The 22293-nt window shown below is 45.9% G+C and overlaps 1 protein-coding gene across 6 annotated transcripts in view; it reads right to left on the bottom strand.

Moving 5' to 3' along the window:
• Positions 1-22293, bottom strand: part of osbpl1a (oxysterol binding protein-like 1A) — a 204730-nt gene that overhangs the window by 151385 nt on the left and 31052 nt on the right. For all 6 annotated transcript variants that reach the window (XM_072569698.1, XM_072569693.1, XM_072569696.1 and 3 more), the window contains exons 6-13: positions 21005-21090; positions 18214-18358; positions 14401-14468; positions 12151-12195; positions 7442-7515; positions 7252-7315; positions 6084-6185; positions 4055-4180 (exon numbers count right to left, since the gene is read on the bottom strand). In XM_072569698.1, the coding sequence (XP_072425799.1) occupies positions 4055-4180; positions 6084-6185; positions 7252-7315; positions 7442-7515; positions 12151-12195; positions 14401-14468; positions 18214-18358; positions 21005-21090 (710 nt within the window). The remainder of the gene's footprint in view (positions 1-4054; positions 4181-6083; positions 6186-7251; positions 7316-7441; positions 7516-12150; positions 12196-14400; positions 14469-18213; positions 18359-21004; positions 21091-22293) is intronic.

Raw genomic sequence — 22293 nt, forward strand, 5'->3', positions numbered from 1 at the left:
CGACCCTTTGAGAGAAGTAAGTCCCCCTCATCCAAAGATTTGCAGGTGAATTGGCCATGCTAAATTGCCCATAGTGTTAGGTGCATTAGTCAGAGGGAAAATGGGTCTGGGTGGGTTGCTCTTCGGAGGGCGGTGTGGACTTGTTGGGCCGAAGGGCCTGTTTCCACACTGTAGGGAATCTAATCTCATCGAATCTAATCTAATCTCTGTATTAAATCTGCCTCCCTCCACCCTTATGCTAAAGCTATGAACCACTCAGGACAAATATGGGAGAAAGATAGCCTGCAGGCAAACTCTAAGTCAGCAGTTCTGAAGAAAATAAAGGCCAACACAAGAGTTTAACGAAATTTGAAACATACTGAGCTAATGGGGCAGTGGCGGAGGCTCCCAACATATTATTTTCAAATGCACTGCTACAGCTATCCAACAGAGGGAGCTGCAATGCAAACAGATCATCACAGTATCAGCACACAAGGCCTCCTGGTGGCATGAACATCAGTGACATCTCTTTGCAAATGGGTAACGACTATCTATCATAGAATCCTTAGCATGGAAGCAGGCCATTCAGCCCATCGAGTCCACACCGACCCTCCGAAGACTATTCCATCCATCTTTACTTAGTTATTAAGGTGTGGGCATCACTGAGCAGACCAGCCATTGTTACTCATCCCTAATTGCCCCTGAACTCAGCGCCCTTGGTAAACCACTTTAGAGGATAGTTTAGGGGAAGCTATTGCCTAGTAGTAGCAATGCCAGACTATTAATCCAGAAACTCAGTTAATATTCTGGGGACCCAGATTCAAATCCATAGCAGATGGTGGAATTTGAATTAAATAATAATCTGCAATGAAGAATCTGATGACGACCACAAATCCATTGTCTAGATTAGAGTGGTGCTGGAAAAGCACAGCAGGTCAGGCAGCATCCGAGGAACAGGAAAATTGATGTTTCGGGCAAAAGCCCTTCATCACGAATAGATTCAGGGTGCCTGCAGAGTGGAGATAAATGGGGGGGGGAAGAAGGGGAGAAAGTAGCATAGAGTACAAAGGCGAATGGGGGTGGGGATGGAGGTGATAGGTCAGAGAGGAGGGCGGGGGAAGGTAGCAAAGAGTACAATGGGTGAATGGGGGTGGGGACGAAGGTGATAGGTAGAGGGGAGGGTGGAGTGGATAAGTGGAAAGGAAGATAGGCAGGTAGGACAGGTCATGGGACAGTGCTGAGCTGGGAGGTTGGAACTGGGGTGGAGGTGGGGGAAGGGGAAATGAGGAAACTGGTGAAATCCACATTGATGCCCTGGGGTTGAAGTGCTCCGAGGTGGAAGATGAGGGCGGCACGGTGGCACAGTGGTTAGCACTGCTGCCTCACAGCGCCAGAGATCCGGGTTCAATTCCCGCCTCAGGCGACTCCCTGTGTGGAGTTTGCACATTCTCCCCGTGTCTGCATGGGTTTCCTCCGGGTGCTCCGGTTTCCTCCCACACTCCAAAAGATATGCAGGTCAGGTGAATTGGCCATGCTAAATTGCCCGTAGTGTTAGGTAAGGGGTAGATGTAGGGGTATGGGTTGGTTGCGTTTCGGCGGGTGCGGTGTGGACTTGTTGGGCCGAAGGGCCTGTTTCCACACTGTAAGTAATCTAATCTAATCTAATCTAATCCTCTAGACGTCGGGTGGTGAGGGAGCGGCGGTGAAGGAGGCCCAGGACCTCCATGTCCTCGGCAGAGTGGGAGGGGGAGTTGAAATGTTCGGCCACAGGGCGGTGTGGTTGATTGGTGCGGGTGTCCCAGTGATGTTCCCTAAAGCACTCTGCTAGGAGGCGTCCAGTCTCCCCAAAGTAGACCACAAATCCATTGTCAATTGTCGAAAAAAACGCATCCGGTTCACTCATGTCCTTAAGGTAAGGAAATTTGCCGTCCATAACCAGGTGTGGCCTACATGTGACTCCAGACCCAAAGCAAAGTGATTTGACTCTTAACTGCCCTCTGAAATGGCCTAGCAAGCCAGTCAGTTCAGAGACAACTAGGGATGGGCAATAAATGAGGCCAGCCAGTGATACCCATGTCCCAAGAGTGATAAAAAAGATTGTTAAATGTCGACCACATTGCTGTGGGACTGGAGTCACATGTTGGCCAGACTGGATAAGGATGGCATATTTCCTTCCCTAAAATGAAGTGAACCAGATGGCATTTTCACAACAACTGGTAATTTTTGTGGCCACCAATACAAAAATCAGCTTTTAATTCAAGATTTTATTAATTGAATTAATAACCAATGTTTATGTTCTACCAGGACCACTCAGCTCCTGACTGGGATAACAGCTTTAGTCCAAACATATGAAAAAATTGTGACTCCAAAGGTGAGGTGAGAGTGACAGCCCTTGATATCAAGGCTACATTTGACTGGGTGTGGCATCAAGGAACCCTAGCAACACTGGAATTAATAGGAGCAAACTCTCCGCTGGTTGGAATACGGAGTCATGGAGATGTACAGCACAGAAACAGACCCTTCGGTCCAACCCATCCATGCCAACCAGATATGTCAACCCAATCTAGTCCCACCTGCCAGCACCCGGCCCATATCCCTCCAAACCCTTCCTATTCATATACCCATCCAGATGCCTTTTAAATGTTGCAATTGCATATCTGGCACAGAGGACAATGGTTGTGGTTGTTCGAGGTCAGTCATCCCAACTCCAGGAGCTCTTCAGGATAGTGTTCTAGGCCTAACCATCTTCAGCTGCTTCATCAATGACCTACCCTTTGTCATAAGGTCAAAAGTGAGGATGTTCTTGCCCATCCCTAGTTGCCCTGGCAAAGATATGATATAGATATAGAATCCCTACAGTATGGAAACAGACCCTTTGGCCCAATAAGTCCACACCAACCCTCCGAAGAGTAACCCACCCAGACCCATTCCCCTGCATTTACCCCTGACTAATGCACCTAACCCACACACCCTGAACACTATGGGCAATTTAGCATGACCAATTCACCTAATCTGCACATCTTTGGATTGTGGAAGGAAACTGTGGAGCACCCACGCAAACATGGGGAGAATGTGCAAACTCCACACTAACAGTCACCCGAGGCAGGAATCGAACCCAGGTCCCTGGCACTGTGAGGCAACAGTGCTAACCACTGAGCCACCGTGCCACTCCAGATGGTTGCTGCCTTCTTGAACCGGTGCAGTCCTTGGAGTGTCAGAAAACTCTCAATACCATTAGAGAGTGAATTCCAGGTTTTTGACTCAGCAAGTGTCGAAGACCGAGGGGTGATCTTATCGAGGTTTATAAAATCATGCGGGGCAAGGATAGGGTGAATAACCAAAGACTTTTTCCTGGAGTGGGGGAGTCCAAAGTGTAAGGTGAGAGGGGAAAGATTTAAAAGGTGCCTGAGGGGTAGCTTTTTCACACAGAGGGTGATACGTGTATGGAATGACCTGCCAGAGGAAGTGGTGGAGGCTGGTACGATTACAACATTTAAAAAGGCATCCAGGTGGGTATACGAACAGGACGGATTTAGAGGGATACAGGCCAAATGCTGGCAAACAGGACTGGATCAGATTTGGATGTCTAGGCGATGCGAACGAGTTGGACCAAAGGGTCTGTTTCATGCTGTTTGACTCTATGACAGTGAAGGATGATGAGTGGCTTACAAGGGAACTTGCAGAAGTGGTATTCCCATGTATCTGTCGCCCACGTCCTTGTTAATGTAATGGTTGTGAGTATCAGGGGTGTAGCTGCCATACTGTTTACAAACAAATATCGATTCATACAAAGTTAAGGATTGGAACTGAAGTTGGGCATTTGGCCCCTCAGGCCTGTTCGGCCATTCCTCGTGCTCACAAACTTGGAAATATATTGCCAGTCTTTCGGTGCTCTTGGGTCAAAATCCTAACTAAGTACAGCTCCAACAACATGCAAGAAGCTTGTCACCATCCAGGACAAAGCAGCTCTTAATTGGCACCACAACCACAACCACCCACTCCCTCCACCGCCGACGCTCAGTAGCAGCAGTGAGTACCATCTACAAGATGCACAGTTTAGTGATTCAAAAAGCACCTGAAATGACTCCTGAAGAGACTCGACAGATGCTAAATTTTCATCTTCATCATCATCACTGAACTGATCAGGGGAGCAGTAGTGAGTGCTGTAGGCAGAATGTTCTTCTATTGACTGAAGCCATTTCTAGAAACAAAACAGAAAAGAAATTCCAGAATCAGCTGGTCAAAGTAAATAAGATGGTGAAATGTCAGTCGCTGGAAGGATACAAAAATTACCAAACACAGAAAATCAATCATACAATACAAGACTATTAAATTTTCAAAATAGGTGTTTCATTAAAATGGTCACAGCTTCATTATAATTATGCAAATGTATCCTGCATATTTTTTTAAACAGACATTTAACTGCATGTGGGCAAAAGTGAGGACTGCGGATGGTGGAAACCAGAGTCTAGATTAGAGTGGTGCTGGAAAAGCACAGCAGGTCAGGCAGCATCTGAGGAGCAGGAAAATCGATGTTTCGGGCAAAAGCCCTTCATCAGGAATCGATTTTCCTGCTCCTCGGATGCTGCCTGACCTGCTGCGCTATTCCAGCACCATTCTAGTCTAACTGCATGTGGTCTAGTTATATTAATCGATAAGCAATCCAGAGACCTAGATAGATTAGACTGGCTGGAGCGGTCTTCCTGGGTGGGAGCTGTCCGAAATCCAAAATCATGAGGAGTCTGGACACAACAGAGAGGAAGAAACTGTTCCCACCAATTGAAGGGTTGAGAAACAGGACACCAATTTAAAAATAATTAGCAAAAGAACCTATTTTGCAAAAAGTGTTGCCTTTTACACAGCGAGTGGTTACAGTCCGGAATGCAATGCCTGAGTCTATGGTGGAGGTAGGTTACACTGTGGCTTACAAACTGGAATTGGCAAAGCAGCAGAAGGGAAAACATCTGCTTGAGCTGCAGGGAAAGAGCAGGGTAGGGGGACAAGCTAGGTTGCAGAGTGCTGGCACAGGCTCGATGGGCCAAATGACCGTTTCATGCACTGTAACCATTCCATGAACTACCACCTAGATGCTCACTCACATTGTCATAACTTACAAGGCTTGGGACCAAGAGCTGGGAAGTGGGCTTTGTGAAGTCAGATCTTTGTTGACCAGTGCAGATATGATGGGTTAAATGTCCTCCTTCTTTGCTGTGTACTTCTGTTTTGATTGCATTGCAATGAATCCAAATGAATTTTGAAACATTTTTATAACCAGCACCATCTTCACAGCTAAAATATTAAAGTGGCAGCTTGCATTTATTTGGCGCCTTTCACAATCCACAGCCACTGAGGCTTTCCTAAAGTGCAATCATTATTATACCACAGGAAATGGTGCACACAGCAAGACCCTACAACAGGAATGTTACACTGACCAGGTAACCTGCTATTACTGATTAAAAACAAAATGCTGGAAATAGCTAACAGGTCAGGCAGCAAATGTAGACAGTGAAACAGAGTTTAGGAGGAAAATATTACATGAGCAGCACATACGGATGGCTAAGTGAGAAATTCTAACAAGTTAACCAGAGGTTCATGTGCAGGGAGAGTGTTCGGCCGTAGGATGGAGGTGAAAGGACAGGTGACATCTCATCTGTAATTGCTAACTGGGAGGTGTCACGGGGACAGGCATCACAGAGTCTGCTGGTGATATAGGATTAGATCAGGATGTGACAGAAGGAATGCCCCCTGAGGGTTGCTGACGGGGGAGACAGGAGGGTGTGTTTGCTGATGGGGAGGGTGATGTGTTTACTGACAGGGGAGGGGGGGGTGATGTGTTTGCTAACGGGGGGGGTAGGGGGGTGAAGTGTTTGCTAACAGGATCGTGTTGGCGATGGCGGAAATGGTAGGTGATTTGTTGAATCGGGAGGTGGAAGGTGAAGATGAGGGAAACATTACCGTTTCTGGAAGTCAAAGGGCAGAAATTGAGAGAGAGAATGGAAATGACTGAAGGCCTTACAAACCAGACACCCACACAATGCTACATCTCACTTATGGACTGAGGAAGCAGTAACCAATAGATTTTTATTCCATATCGGAATACTCACTTTACTTGTTTGAGCAGGAACACTTTTCGGGTGCACTTTAAAGATGTGGATACTGTCATCAAAGCACTTGATTGAAAGGACTCTCTCCTCTGCACCTTTAACCTTGGTGAAAAAACGTTTCAAAGATGAGAAATCTGTAGAAGACAACTAAAATTCAACACATTATCTCAGTCTGAAATTTCCAAATGTAAATTGGCCCATCGAGGCTGTTGCAGAAATCAATACAATCCTGGTTGATCCTGGGCATCAACTCTCTCACACACTCCCCTATCCCTCACATCACCAAGAGATCAAAGATCTGGGTGTTCCAGTATTTGTTATATCCAACCATGGAGCATCCATAGTCCTCATGGTTATGGAATTCCCAAACAGGTGAAGAAATTATTTTTCGACTCAGTCCTAAATGACTTTTCCTTCCTTCCCTGACCGTGCTCCCAAAGCAGCGGCAAAAGGCCATTTGGCCCATTGAACCTGCTGTGAATGAGAAAAACTTGAGAAATACACACCCTTACAGAGTGTGATGGAGGCAGGTTCAGTTGAGGCTTTCAAGAGGGAATTGGATAAACACCAGAAGGGGAAAACGAAAGACCCACAGATACTGGAAATCAGGAACAAAAACACCTGATGGGCTAGTGGTTCGGATTTGGTACTTTCACTGCCAAGGCCTGGGTTCGATTCCTGGTCAGGGAAGATGCTTTACAATTCTGGTCTCCTTCCTATCGGAAAGATGTTGTGAAACTTGAAAGGGTTCAGAAAAGATTTACAAGGATGTTGCCAGGGTTGGAGGATTTGAGCTATAGGGAGAGGCTGAACAGGCTGGGGCTGTTTTCCCTGGAGTGGAGGCCGAGGGGTGACCTTATAGAGATTTACAAAATTATGAGGGGCATGGATAGGGTAAATAGACAAACTGCTGTAAAAAAAAACTTTACCTGAAGGAACAGCGCTCTGAAAGTTTGTGATTACAAATAAACCTGTTGGACTATAACCTGGTGTCATGTGAATTCAGAATCTGAAAAAATTCAGTAGGTTTGGCAACAGGGCTACTTGGAAAGGCAGGGAAGTGTGACTTGCTAGAGAGCCAGTGAAGGCAAAAATGATTGAACAGCCTCCTACTGTTCCATGCTGTGACCATTCTAACATTCAAAGGCAACAATTAAACAGATCTTACTGTACAAACAGCTTGTGTTAGATTCTTGCAACCTTGTCGGGAAACATCAGCTTTCGCATCTGACCTTCAAAAGGAGAAAGAGAGGGAGAGTGTGAGGGGGATGTGGGAGGAATTGGAACCTTCGTCCTACTGGCACAGAGGTGTAGCTTTCTCACTCCACATCACATAAATGTAATCTAATCACACTTACTGATTGTGAAACCATGACAATACTCCATGTTCCAAAACCACCCAAACCATATTCCAGCCAAAAAACCGGGTACGCTAGAAAAACAAAATAGATGGGAATTATTGTAAAAGAAGATCAGGGTTTTCTAATCATTTTAGCTGAGGTGCACGAATACAAAACCAAAAGCTGCGAAGACTAGAATGCGGAAACAAAAATACAAAATACTGAAATAAAAATATACTATATTGGGAAAACTCAGGCAGCAGCTTTGGAGAAAAACACCAAGGTTAACATTGTAACTTAATGATTTTTCAGGACTGCAAAATGACCCGTGCTTATGAATGATCATTGACCTAAAATGTTAACTGATTGTCTTCACAAACACATCCTGACCTGCTCGATTTGGCAACAATACCGCAGAGTTCCAGCAGAGGGCGGAAACAGTTTATTCATGGGGATAGGCAACGCAGCTTCCGTTTGTAGGTATTTCCCACCTAAGCTGTTCAGAAATGTTACTACACACCTGTGGAGCACTTGGCATTTGAACCCCAGCCTCCTAGCTCAGAGGGAGGGGAACTACCATTCCACCACAACAGCCCTAACTTAGCTCTTGAGTAAAGAAAGTTAATTAACAAGGCAAAAGTGAGGACTGCAGATGCTGGAAATCAGAGCCTAGTTTAGAGTGATTAGATTACTTATTAGATTAGATTAGATTAGATTACTTACAGTGTGGAAACAGGCCCTTCGGCCCAACAAGTCCACACCGCCCCACCGAAGCGTAACCTATCCATACCCCTACATTTACCCCTTACCTAACACTATGGGCAATTTAGCATGGCCAATTCACCTGACCTGCACATCTTTGGACTGTGGGAGGAAACCCACGCAGACACGGGGAGAAGGTGCAAACTCCACACAGTCAGTCGCCTGAGGCGGGAATTGAACCCAGGTCTCTGGCGCTGTGAGGCAGCAGTGTTAACCACTGTGCCACCGTGCTGCCCACCAGTGGTGCTGGAAAAGCACAGCAGGTCAGGCTGCATCAGAGGAGCAGGAAAAATCGACATTTCGGGCAAAAGTATTTCATCAGGAATGAAGGAGGGCTATTGCCCGAAACATCAATTTCCCTGCTCCTCGGATGCTGCCTGATTTGCTGTGCTTTTCCAGCACCAAGTTTAATTAACAATCTATCTGAAGGGTTTAAGGTGATTTAAAGGACTTTCTGGGGTCAATTGAAAGAAACTATTTGCTCTGGTGGTGGGAGAGTGGGGATGGGGTGGGGAAAAGGAGTCCAGAACCTTCAAATCTCAGCCAGGGGGCTGTTGTGGGTGGCAGCAACAAGTCTGTTCACACACAAAGGCAAAGTAAAAACCTGCAGCTCTCTGCTCTGAAGCCAGGAGTCAACTTGACCTTAGGTAAGGATCTGAGCGATAGAGACAGTTCAGGTAGCAGCGTGGCAGCTCAGTGGTTAGCATTGCTGCCTCTCCGGATGATTCCAGCCTCGGGTGGAGTCTGCACATTCCCCCAGTGTCTGTGTGGGCTTCTTCCGGGTGCTCTGGTTTCCTCCCACAGTCTAGCTTAGGTGGATTGGCCATGCTAAGTTGCCCATAATGTCCAGGAATATATAGGCTAGGTGGGTTAGCCATGGAAAAGGCAGTGTTTTGGGGATAAGGTGGGGGTAGATCTGGGTGGGATGCTTTTTGGAGGTTGGGTTGTGGACCCAATGGGCTGAATGGTCTGCTTCCAAACTGTAGGGATTCTGAAGTAGAGAATCAGGCACGATCTTGGTGGACATGAAAATAAACTAGAGAAGTTTAAAGGCCTCTTCCTGTTCTGTTGTTCCCCATGGGTCTTAGTCTCAGTCGCTCGGTCTCTCTCTTTCTCTTCTCCGTCTCCCTCTCCCCAGTACAGCCCTGTCGTCCTATGGGACAATGGCAACTTTATCTTTTTTGTTAAAGAAACCCTGCACATCCTTTCTGTAATGAAGTGACCAGGACTGCTCTCAGTGCTCAGGTTGTGGTCTAGCTAACAATTTAGACAGTTTAAGGATAACAAGCAAAAGTGTTCCACCCCAGGGCATCAATGTGGACTTCACCAGTTTCCTCATTTCCCCTCCCCTCACCTTACCTCCGTTCCAACCTTCCAGCTCAGCACTGTCCTCATGACCTGTCCTACCTGCCTATCTTCTTTCCCACCTATCCACGCCACCCTCCTCTCTGACCTATCGCCACCATCCCCACCCCCATTCACTTATTGTACTCTTTGCTACCTTCTCCCCAGCCCCACTCCCTCCCATTTATCTCTTCACTCTGGAGGCTTCCTGCCTCTATTCCTGATGAAGGGCTTTTGCCTGAAACATTGATTTTCCTGCTCCTCGGATGCTGTCTGGCCTGCTGTGCTTTTCCAGCACAACTCTGACCTAAGTAAAAGATGGGTGCAGCAGTAGGCCTTTCAAACACGCTCCACCATTCATGACGCATCATACCTCAACTAACTCTGGGGGCAATGAATTTGGGGAAGTCCACTAAAGCAAAGGAATACCCAATAAGGGGGCGAGTACTGAGAGGTGCAGAGAAGATGAGGGACTTCTGAGTAAATGTCAGCAGATTCCTTAAGGCAGCAGGACAGGATAAAATCTTTTGTTGGTGTTATCCTTGAACTGTATAAATCATTAGCTAGACCACAACCTGAGCACTGTGAGCAGTCTTGGTCACTGCATTACAGAAAGGATGTGCAGGGTTTCTTTAAAAAAAAGGTAAAGGTTGCTACTGCCTCCAAACTATAGCTGTGTTCCACACAGTCGACTCAAATGGCTACCTTTTGTAGCAACCCAGGCCTTTCCTCTTGTCCCCCCTACATGTTTACACCACAAAAACCTGTCAGATTGCAATCTCCTGGACTACTTGATGTCTCTGGCTCCTGATGAAGGGCTTTTGCCCGAAACTTTGATTTCGCTGCTCGTTGGATGCTGCCTGAACTGCTGTGCTCTTCCAGCACCACTAATCCAGTACTTGATGTCTCTAACTGCTTTACAGCCAATCATGTACCTTTTTGTCATGTAGTCACTCCTGTCGCATAGGGAACACAGCACATTTTTCTTTCCATCACAGGCTGTAAACACAACTGTCCAAACCAGAATTTATTGTCCTTTTAACTTAGGAGACAGTGGGCTCCCTTCTTGAACCGCTGCAGTCCATGTGCTGTAGGTAGACCCACAAAGTCCCCTAGGGAGGGAATTCTAGAATTTTCTTTTTTAGATTAGTTACAGTGTGGAAACAGGCCTTTCGGCCCAACAAGTCCACACCGACCTGCCGAAGCGCAACCCACCCAGACCCATTCTCCTACATTTACACCTTCACCTAACACTACGAGCAATTTAGCTTGGCCAATTCACCTAATCCAATTTTGTTTCAGTGACACTGAAGTAATGGTGACATATTTCCAAGTCAGGATGGTGAGTGGCTTGGAGGGGTACCTGCAGGGGGTGGTGTTCCCCTGTACCTGCTATGCCCATCATTCTAAATGGAAGTAGTCGTGGGTTGAGGAGCCTTAGTGATTTTCTGCAGCGCATCTTGTAGATGGTACTATTGCCACTGAGCATTGGTGGTGGAGGGCGTGAATGCGGTGCCAATCAAGCAGGCTGCTTTGTCCTAGATGATGTCAAGCTTCTTGAGTGTTGTTGGAGCTGCCCTCCCCCCCCTCCCCCCCTCCAGGCAAGTGAGGAGTATTCCATCACACTCCTGACTCGTGCCTTGTAGATAGTGGACAGGTTTTGGGTAGTGAGGAAGTGAGTTACTCGCTGCAGGATTCCTCGAATCTGACCTGCTCTTGTAGCCAAAGTGTTTCTGTGGTGAGTCCAGTCAACTTCCCATCATTGGTAAACCCTAGGGGCATTAAATGATGGTCATACCAGTGAACGTCAAGGGGGTGGTGGTTAGCCGGTCTCTACTTGCAGATTATCATTGTCTAGCACTTGTGTGGTGTGAATGCTAATCGCCACTTCTCAGCCCACTGAAATTTACATTTGATATTTCAGGAGGAGTTGATGGCCTAGTGGTATTATGGCTAGACTATTAATCCAAAAAACAAGATAATGCTCGAGCAACCTGGATTTGAATTCAATAAAAATCTAAAATTAAGAGTCTAATCAACAACTACTGTTGATTATCATGAAAACCCATCTGGTTCACTAACGTGGAAGGAAACTGCTGTCCTAACCTTGTCTGATCTACATGGGACTCCAGACTCACTGCAATGTGGTTGACTCTTAAGTGCCCTCTGGGCAATTAGGGATGGGCAATAAATGCAGCCTGGCCAGTGGTGTCCAGATCACAACAAACAAATCAGGACCATCCCCAAACAGTCCTCTCCCATTCCAGCTGAACCGCAGATCAACCAGAATGATGATCAACTCTTTAATAATTTGACACAAAGTTTTGAGTCGAGGGGAATAAAACAGCCTCAACACTTGAAAATTTAAGCACGACAGCCTTTTGATATATATTTTTAACTCTTGCACACAAATGAGAAATTGGAAATTCATTACAAGATCTCACTGAGACATGGGCCATGTCCAGAAATTACCCTCCTCACTCCACAGCCCTGCACCCACACCTATCCCCACAAACCCCTGCCTGAATTTTAATCCAGGGGAGGATTGCTTCTTTCAATTGAACTACTGTGGCTCCATCAAAACGTACAAATTGTCTCTCACACACTGGAAAAGCTGTTACCTTAAGAAGCGGTCCTTCAAATCTGTGCACCTTTTTGTACATCCCCTACAAAGAACAATGAATTTGCCATTAGTTGTGTTATTTGGCCTTGCAATACTAAAGAAAATACCTCTTAAAACAACTGTTTCAGATGTTTCGAAGAACGAGTCATTGGACTCAAAATGTTAACTCTGCTTTCGTTCCACAAATGCTGCCAGACCTGCTGAGTTTGGCTGGCAATTTCTGGTTTTGTCTCATATTAATACACTTAATGGTAAGATCCTGGGGAGTGTTGCTGAACAAAGAGACCTTGGAGTGCAGGTTCATAGTTCCTTGCAAGGTGGAGTCAAAGTAGATAGGGTGGTGGAGAAAGTGTTTGGTCTGCTTTCCTTTATTGGACAGAGCATTGAGTATAGGAGTGGGGAGATCATGTTGCAGGACATTGGATAGGCCATTTTTTGAATATTGTGTGCAATTCCCTGTTGTAGGAAGGATGTTGGGAAACTTGAAAGGGTTCAGAAAAGATTTATGAGGATGCTTCCACAGTTGGAGGGTTTGAGCTACAGGGAGAGGTTGAACAGGCTGGGGCTGTTTTCCCTGGAGCAGAGGCGGCTGAGAGGTGACCTTAGAGAGGTTTATAAAACCATAATGGGCATGGATAGGGTGTATAGACAACGTATTTTCCCCAGAGTAGAAGAGAACAAAACTAGAGGGCACAGGTTTAAGGTGAAAGGGAAAAAGATTTTAAAGGGACCAGAAAGGCAATTTTTTCACACAGAGGGTGGTACGTGTTTGAAATGAGCTGCCAGAGGAAGTGGTGAAGGCTGGTACAATTGCAACATTTAAAAAGGATGTGGATGGGTATATGAATTGGAAGGGTTTAGAAGGATTTGGGCAAATGGGACTAGATTAATGCAGGATATCTGGTCGGCATGGACAAGTTGGACTGACGAGTCTGTTTCCGTGCTATGCATCTCTATGACTATGCACTTTGGAAAGTTCTGCTAGTAATTCATTGTTTTAACAGCTCAAAGTTATTGTTAAAAGGTATCAAAGCAGAATCGTAGAATGATCACAGAATGTGAGGAGGCCATTTGGCCCATCAAGTCTGTGCCAGCTCTTTGAAAAGACTATTATTACTAGGAATCTCCTTGGAAAAACCCATCTGGTTCATGAATGTCCCTTAGAGAGGGACATCTGTTGTCCCTACCTGGTCTGGCCTACATGGGACTCCAGACACATCAGTTTGGCTCTTAACTGCCCTCTGAAATGGCTGGCAATTATACTCAAGAAAGTGTCTCACCACCACCTTCTCAAGGGCAAATAGGGATGGCAGATAAATAATGGTCTCTGGTTGACCATGTCTCAACCACATTTTTTAACGCAGATTATCACGTTATGTAATAAAAATTGTTAATTATGACGGTGCCTTGTGTGTGTTCAATACTGTGTTTTTCCAAAGACCTGTTAAACTAAGGTCCCTTTGGCACTCTCAGGTAGATGTCAAAGCTCTCACTGGAAGAGCAGCAGAGATGTGAACAACCCTGGCGAGAATATTCATGAAGTGAGAGAGAGTGACAAAGCACAAAAGAGGAAGAAAAAAGTTCTGCATTTACATAGCTCCTTCCACATCCATATGACACCCCAGTGCAGTTTTCAGCCAAGAAATGCTTTTGAAGTATACTCACTGTAATACAGTAGTGAACACAGCAAACAAAATAGGCTCACAAAACAAGAGTGTTTCCCCTTGTCTAGGGCCAGAGGGAATCATCTCAGAATAAGGGGCTGCCCATTTAAGACAGAGACAAGGAGGTATTTCTTCTCTAGTGGGCAGAGATTCTGTGGAACTTTTTTTTTTAAACTGCAGAGGCTGGGTCATTGTGCATATTCCAGGTTGAGACACAAAAATTTTATAATCAGTAATGGAATCAAGGGTTACAGGGAGAAAGACAGGAAAGTGGAGTCAAGCATTTTCAGTTCAGCCACAATCTCATTGATTCACACTCAATGGGCCGAATGGTCTCCTTTTGCTGTTACGCCTTATTGTCCTAACGATGTGATGCCAGATCATCTGTTTAGGCTCTGTCAACCAAGGGACAAATATTCACCACAGAATCAGGGTTGACCCCCAAACCCCGTCCCCCCACACCCTGGCATTCTGGGATGATAACACAGCCTACTATCTTCACACTGCCGACCTCAGGAGAGTTTCTTGAATTATACAGACTAAAACAGGTTCTACTAACAGATTTTCAGGATGGATGGACACACCTTGCTTGATTTTCCACTGAGGATTTGTCTGATTTCTGTTCCTCGAGCCAGATCCAATGGTACTTGGTCTATCAAAGAAAATAAAGAAGTGATTAGAAGATTCTGTCACTTTAGATTAACGCGTGCAGCAGTGAGTACCCATCGGGGGCAGGTGTCCTAGAGTACTTTCTCTGGCAGCTCATTCAATACTCACCACCCTCTGCAAGAAAAAATTACCCTTCAGGTCCTTTTTAAATCTTTCCCCTCTCACTTTAAGCCTGTGCCCTCTAGTTTTGAACTCTCATACCCTAGAAAACAAAGACTTTGGCTATTCCCCCTGTCCATGCCCTTCATGATTTTATACGGTTACCCTCAACCTCCAACACTGTTGCTGGTTCAGTGGAGTGCACAGGAGGGCATGCCAGGAGCAGCACCAGGCATACCTAAAAATTAGGCGTCTAACTAGTGAAACTACTAAACAGGAGTACTTGCATGCCAAGTAGCATAAGCAGCAAGTGAAAGACAGAGCTAAGCAATCCCACAACCTAAGCTCTGCAGCAGAGTTGCCACATCCAGTCACAAACAGTGATGGACAACTAAACAGCTCCACAAATATTCCCATCCTCAATGATGGAACAGCCCAGCACATTGCAAAAAGATAAGCATTCGCAACAATTTTCAGCCAGAAATGCTGGGTGGACGATTCATCTCGGCCTTCTCCAGTGCTCCCCAGTATCTCAGATACCAGTCTTCAGCCGATCCAATTCACTCCATGTGACATAGACAGAGCATAATTCATCCTTCCAACCAGGTATCCTAAACTGAACTCTCGTCCCGTTTGCCTGCATTTGGTCCATATCCCTCTAAACTTTTTCTATCCACACACCTGTCCAAATTTCTTTTGAATGCTGTAATTGTATTCGCCTCTACATTTCCTCTGACAGCTCATTCCATACACACACTACCGTGTGTGAAAAACATGTCCCACCGGTCACTTTTAAATCTTTCCCCTCTCACCTTAAACCTACGCCTTCTAGTTCTGGACTCCCTTACCCTGGGGAAAAGGCCTTGGCTTTCTCTGTTCCCCCGATGATTTTATAAACTTCTGTAAGGTCACCCCTCAGCTGCCGACACTCCAGGGAAAACAGCCCCAGCCTATCTAGCGTCTCCTTATAACTCAAACCCTCCAGTCCTAGCAACATCCTTGTTAATTTTTTCAGTACCCCTTCCAGTTTAACAAAAGCCCTACTGTAGAAGGGCAACCAGAATTGAACGCAATATTCTAAGCGTGGTGTCACCAATGTCTTGGTATCAAGAAACAGTTGGAGACACTGAATACTGGACAGGCAATAGGCCTTGACAATATTCTGGCACTAGTACTAAAGACTTGTGCTCCAGAACTTGCCACTCTATCAGCCAAGCTCGTGCAGTACAATAACAATACTGACATCTTACCTGACAGTATGGAAAATTTCCTGGGTATATCTTGTACACAAAAAGCAGAAAAAATCCAACCCATCCAGTAACTGCCCCATCAGTCTACTCTTAATCATCAATAAAGTGATGGAAGGTGTCATCAACAGTGCTATCAAGCAGCAGCTGCTCAGCAATAACCTGCTCAGTGATGCTCAGTTTGGGTTCTGCCAGGGCCACTCAGCTCCTGACCTCATTACAGCCTTGGGTCAAATATGGACAAAAGAGCTGAATTCCAGAGGGGAGGGGAGAGGGACAGCCCTTGACATCAAGGCTGCATTCGACTGAGTGTGGCATCAAGGTGCCCTGGTAAAACTGGACTCAAAGGGAGTAAGAGACAATCACTCCGCAGGTTGGAGTCATACCTGGCACAGAGGAAGATGGTGGTGGTTGTTGCGAGGTCAGTCACCTCAGCAGGAGCTCCTCAGGGTAATGTCCAGGGCCCAACTATCTTCAACTGCTTCATCAATGACCTTCCCTCCATCGTAAGATCAGAAGATGATTGGCTTGCCAATAATTACACAATGTTCAGCACAATTTGTGTCTCCTCAGAGATTGAAGCAGTCCATGGCCAAATGCAATAAGATATGGACAATATCCAGACCTCAGCTGACAAGTGGCAAGTGACAATTCCACCACACAAATGCCAGGCTATGACCTTCTCCAATAAGAGACAATCTAACCACCGCCCCTTGACATTCAAAAGGTGTTTCCATCACTGAATCCTCCCTCTATCAACATGCTGGGGGTTGCTATTGATTCGAAACTGAATTAGACTCACCACATAAACATGGTGTCTCCAAGAGCCAGGTCAGATGCTAGGAATACTGCAGCGAGTGACCCACCTCCTGACTCCCCAAAGCCTGTCCACTATCTACAAGGTACAAGTCATGAGTGTGATGGAATATTCCCCACTTGCCTTAATGAGGGCAACTCCAATAACACTCAAGGAGCTTGACACCATCCAGGACAAAGCCCGTTTGATCAGAACCACATTCATAAACATCCACTCCCTCACCACTGACGCTCAGTAGCAGCAGTGTGTACTATCAGCAAGATGCACTGCAGAAATTCACCAAAGATCCTTAGACAGAACTTTCTAAATCCGTGATCACTTCTATCTAGAAGGAGAAGGGCAGATCCATGGGAACACCACCACTTTCAGGTTCCCCTCCAAGCAAATCACCATCCTGACTTGGAAATATATCGCTGCTCCTTCAGTATCGCTGGGTCAAAATCCTGGAATTCCCTCCCAAAGAGCATTGTGGGTCAACCCATAGCACATGGACTGCAGCAGGTCAAGAAGGCAGCTCACCCCCACCTTCACTAGGGAACGGGTTATAGATGCAGGCCCAGCATTAAGACTTAGTCCAGGTCATAAACAAAACCTCAAATTGAGCTGAAAAGAAAACTCCTTATTCTAATTCACTGGGCATCCTTCACAATTAGAATTAATATTATTAATTAATTTTAAAAGTGCATTCTAGTCACTAATACCCAGAGGAGTTGTTAGCCTGAAGTTAATATAAGACACAGAGAGAGCATTGAGGGCTCACTGAACCGGTGCCTGGGTTTGGAGGATTGTGCTGCATGAGAGCTCAAACAGAGTGGGCCTACTTTCCCTCCAAGAAGTAGACATAAACTCACTAAAACTTAAGATACTTGGACTCAGCGGGGTCAGTACTGAGATCTTGTTTTAGTCTGGAACACTGAGATGCAGTCTCAAGCTAAGTTTTCAAACCAATCTAAACTGAGATGAGGAGAGAGTTCTTCATTCAGAGGATTGTGAATCTTTGCAATTTTCACAATTTTCACCCTCTAAGATGGATAATCAGTCATTTGCAAGTCAGAGTCTTTATAGCATGGATATAGACCCTTCAGCCCATCATTTCCATGCTGGCGATCAAGCATCCATCCATTCTAATTCCATTTGCCAGCACTTGAATTGTAACCTTGTAATCCAAGGCATTTCAAGCGCTCATCCAAATACAGGCGTGTTCCCACCTCTCCCATCAGTTGAAGCAGTGAGTTCCAGGTATTTGGCATCTTCTTGGTGAAAAACATTTTCCTCTAATCCCCTCTACTTCACAATTAGTGATCCCTCTCCTAAAAGGAAAGGTTTCACTCTCTCTATGTTGCTCTTAATTCCAGTGTTTTTCAACTAGGTCTCCCCCTTTATTAACCTTCATTCAATATACTCAATGTTCGGGCCAAAGAGAATGAAGGGATGGTAGAGTTAGTGCATGAATGTCGGGCTAAGGTAGGAGATCAGCCATTATCTGCTTGAAGGTTGGAGCAGGTTCATGGGATCGAATGGTATCCTCCCATTTCTTGCGCTCATCGTTTTTAACTGCGACCTACCGTTGTTATTCCTGATACTGGGATCAGCGCCACATTTGAGAAGTTTAATGGCAGCCGGTTTCTGTCCTCGATAAGCCGCGCAGTGTAACGGAGTATTCCCCAGCTTGTCAACGCAGTTGATGTTGGGTGGATTCGACTTGTTAAGCTGAAAACAATGTAACTCCAGTTAGATTTCTACAGCAGCAAGCTGAACACTGGTTTTACAGGACAACTACGGCTCACCTAAGGTACAGTCAACATCGTCGGCCCCCGTCTCGGTGGATGGCTCTCTCGCCTCTAAAGCAGAAGGTTGACAGTTCAACCCCCGTCCAAGACTTGGAGTGACACTGATAACACTGAGCGAGTCCTGCACTGGCCGGGACTAGGCATTAACAGTTTAACACTTTTTTTTTTGAGTGGGAGAAATATATTGGAGATGGAGGACTGTTTGGAAATTATGCACAACAGTAAAATCCTGTGGATTAAACAATTAATACAAGATCCTGGGAAGCACAGAATTCGTGGACCTTGGGGCGCACGTAAAAAGTGGATGAAGTGGTTAAGAAGGAGTAAAGAACATTACCTTTATTGGCAGAGGCAGAGAGTTTAACAGCAGGGAGATGATGCTCTAAGTGTATAAAACATTGGTTAGGCCACAGGTAAAGAACTGTGTACAGTTCGGGAATCCACATTATAGCAGTGTGATAGCACTGGAGAGGGTGAAGAGAATATTTACCAGGATGTTGCCTGGGCTGGAGAGTTTCACTGATAAAGAGAGATCGGACAGACTGTTTTCCTTGGAGAAGAGGAGATTGAGAGGGGACATGATTGAGATGGATAAAATTATGAAGGACATAGATAGGGTAGACAGGATTGAACATTTCCCCTTGATGGAGATATTAATGACCAGGGGACCTTGGATTTAAGATAATAGGCAGGAGGCCGAGAGGGGATACAAGGAACAACATTTTCACCCAGAGGGTGATGAGGAATGTGGAACTCCCTGCCTGTAAGGGTGGGAAAGGCAGAAACTCTCATCATATTGAAGAAATATTCAGATGTGCTCTTGCAATGACAACGCGATGGGCCAAGTGCTGGGAAATGGAATTGGAATAGATAGGTGATTGTTATTGACTGGCACAGACTTTATGGGCTGAAGGGCCTTTTTCTGTGCTGCAGATCTCTATGATTCTAAGCTGAAAATCTGAATAGAAAGTGCTGGAGAGACTTAGGAAGTCTGGGCAGCATTTATGAAAAGAGAAACAGGGATAACATTTTGAGTGCGGTATGAGTCATCTACAGAAAGTGGACGACTAATTTAGTTGAGCGATGAGAGTCTATTCACATTCTGATTGGCCACTGGAAGATCAGCATCCAAGAGGACCAATGGCATGAGAATCTGGGGCCAGGTCGGAAGGGAACAAACCTGGTAAAAGGTGCTCAGGTGCCTGTCTGGAGAATGGGGTAGTGCGCAGAGAAAATGGTGTGGATGGGCTTGGGGTCAAGGTTTGAGAGTACATCCTTGCTCCAGGTATGAGATGTAATATAGGGAAATATAGGGAGGGTGCCCATCTCCATGACCTTGATATCAGCAGCCCATCAGCAGGAGAACATCAAACAATCTGGTGTCAGTGGAGCTTGTTCAGAGCACTATAGTCCCTGATAATACAGGCCCATGCTGAAATGTCCTGATAATACATGACCCACACTGCAACACAGCTGGAGTGGCTAGGACTGAGATTCGTATTGAGATAACTTTCAGCAGCAGGAAGGAAACGGGGTGGTGCTCTCCCAGGAGCTGTCCCTTGCCCTTCAGGGGGCATTCCAGAGATCAGAGCATCTTCCTTCCCATCGTCTATGAAGTGTGTGGGGAGAAAGCAGGAACAGTATATGGAGTGGAATGATCAGTTGTGATCACACTGAACGGTGGGGCAGGCTTGAAGGGCTGAATGGCCTGCTTCTGCTGCTATTTTCATGTTTCAATGAGATCTCTCCTCATCTCCATCTTAAACAGCCAACTCCTATTTCAATTAATTCTTACTCTGACACCGGAGCTGCAGACAGACGACCCAGACGACTGTCAGTCTGACACCGGAGCTGTTGACAGGCGGCCCAGACAACGTCAGTCTGACACCGGAACTGTAGACAGACGGCCCAGACAACGTCAGTCTGACACTGGAGCTGCAGACAGGCAGCCCAGACAATGTCAGTCTGACACTGGAGCTGTAGACAGATGGCCCAGACACCGTCAGTCTTACACCAGAGCTGTTGACAGACGGCCCAGACAAAGTCAGTCTGACACCGGAGCTGTTGACAGGCGGCCCAGACAATGTCAGTCTGACACCGGAACTGGAACAGCATGTACACAGCAAATGCTACCCCCTAGTGGTGAGGGACAGCTTAAGCAGAAAGTGGTGCCAGTGGTAGGAAGGCGATCAGAAACCAGAGGAGAGAATCTTCCTGCAGCCCGCACCCCGCACCAATGCAGCACACTTTTACTACCTCAAACATGCGGCTTTGAACGGGCAGTGGAAGCAGACTCCATAGGAATTTGCAGAAGCAAATTGGGAAAATACTGAAAGGTTAAAAATCTATAGGAGTGTGGTGAGGGAGACCAGACCGGAATTGGATTAATAAGCCAGCCCCTTCTGTGGGGTCAGGCTGGATGGGCCAAATGGCCTCATCCAGTGCCATGAAATTCTTTTCCTTTAACTACCCGGGTTTCTGAATGTGACAAAGAAAACACAACAGACCAACCCATTAAAAAAAAAACACATGTTGGTTGCAGTAAAACCAGTCTGACAGAGCTCACCAAAACAATTATTCCTGTCACATCCCCTTCTCGTGCAGCAGTCAACAGCAGCTCCTCAGATTTCCTCTGCTGTGTTATTTCAGCAGCTGTATTTAAAAGAAAAAGGAAGAATGAGTTTAAAAGAACTGAAAAAATACTCCAAACCGGACTCAGACTGACAAAGAGTCTGAATTTCTCCTGACAGCCAACCTCCCCTCTTCCCTGCCCAACAATGTATGCAGTTAATCCTTTTAAGACCAACAGGGACAAGGTCTTTTCCCTGGGGTGGGGGAGTCCAGAACTAGGGGACATAGGTTTTGGGTTAGAGGTGAAAGATGTAGAAAGGGACCTAAAGGGCAACTTTTTCACACAGAGGGTGGTGTGTGTATGGAATGAGCTGCCAGAGGAAGTGGTAGAGGCTGGGCAATAACATTTAAAAGGCATCTGGATGGGTATATGAATAGGAAGGGTTTGGAGGGATATGGGACAAATGCTGGTAAACGGGACTAGATTAATTTAGGATATCAGGTAAACATGGATGAGTTGAAGCAAAGGGTTTGTTTCCATGGTGTACATCTCTGACCCAGGAGTAGGAAACAAGGCACAGAGGAATAGAAAGATTTTGCTTCTCCACAGATCACTGAAGGTGACAGGTGAGGGCAGTTATTAAAAGGTAGTTAAGGTGGCAGATGGGATACCAGCCTTTATTAGTCACAGCATAGATTATCAGAGTAGAGAGCTACATTGGAGCTGTATAGAATTTTGGTCAGGCCACTGCTAGAGTACTGTGTCCAGTTGTAGTCCCCACACGATAGGAAGGAGGTGATTGCACTGGAGAGGAGTACAGAGGAGATTCCCCAGGATGGTGCCTGGGATGGAGCATTTCAGCAATGGAGAGAGGCTGGATAAGTTTGGGGTATATTCTTTGGTGCAGAGAAGATTGAGGAGCGACTCGACAGAAGTGTATAAGATTAAGAGGGGGAAAGGACAGGGTAGATAGCAATCAACTGTTCCCCTTAGTCAAAGGGCCAATAACAAGGGACATCATTTTAAAGTGAAAGGCAGGAGGTTTAGATGAGATTTGAGGAAATTGTTTACAGCTGGAACATGCTGGGAATCTGGAATGAGCTGCCCAGGAGGGCAGTGAGGCAGGAAACGTCACAACCTTTAAAAAATACTTAGGAGCAGAGTCATAGTCCCACCTGCCAGCACCCAGCCCATATTCCTCCAAACCCTTCAAGTGTCATAACATTCAAGGCTATGGACATAGTGTGGGTAACTAGGCCTACAGTGGATAGTAGTGTATTTTG

The sequence above is a fragment of the Chiloscyllium punctatum genome, chromosome 5, assembly GCF_047496795.1.
Source record: "Chiloscyllium punctatum isolate Juve2018m chromosome 5, sChiPun1.3, whole genome shotgun sequence".
Lineage (NCBI taxonomy): Eukaryota > Metazoa > Chordata > Chondrichthyes > Orectolobiformes > Hemiscylliidae > Chiloscyllium > Chiloscyllium punctatum.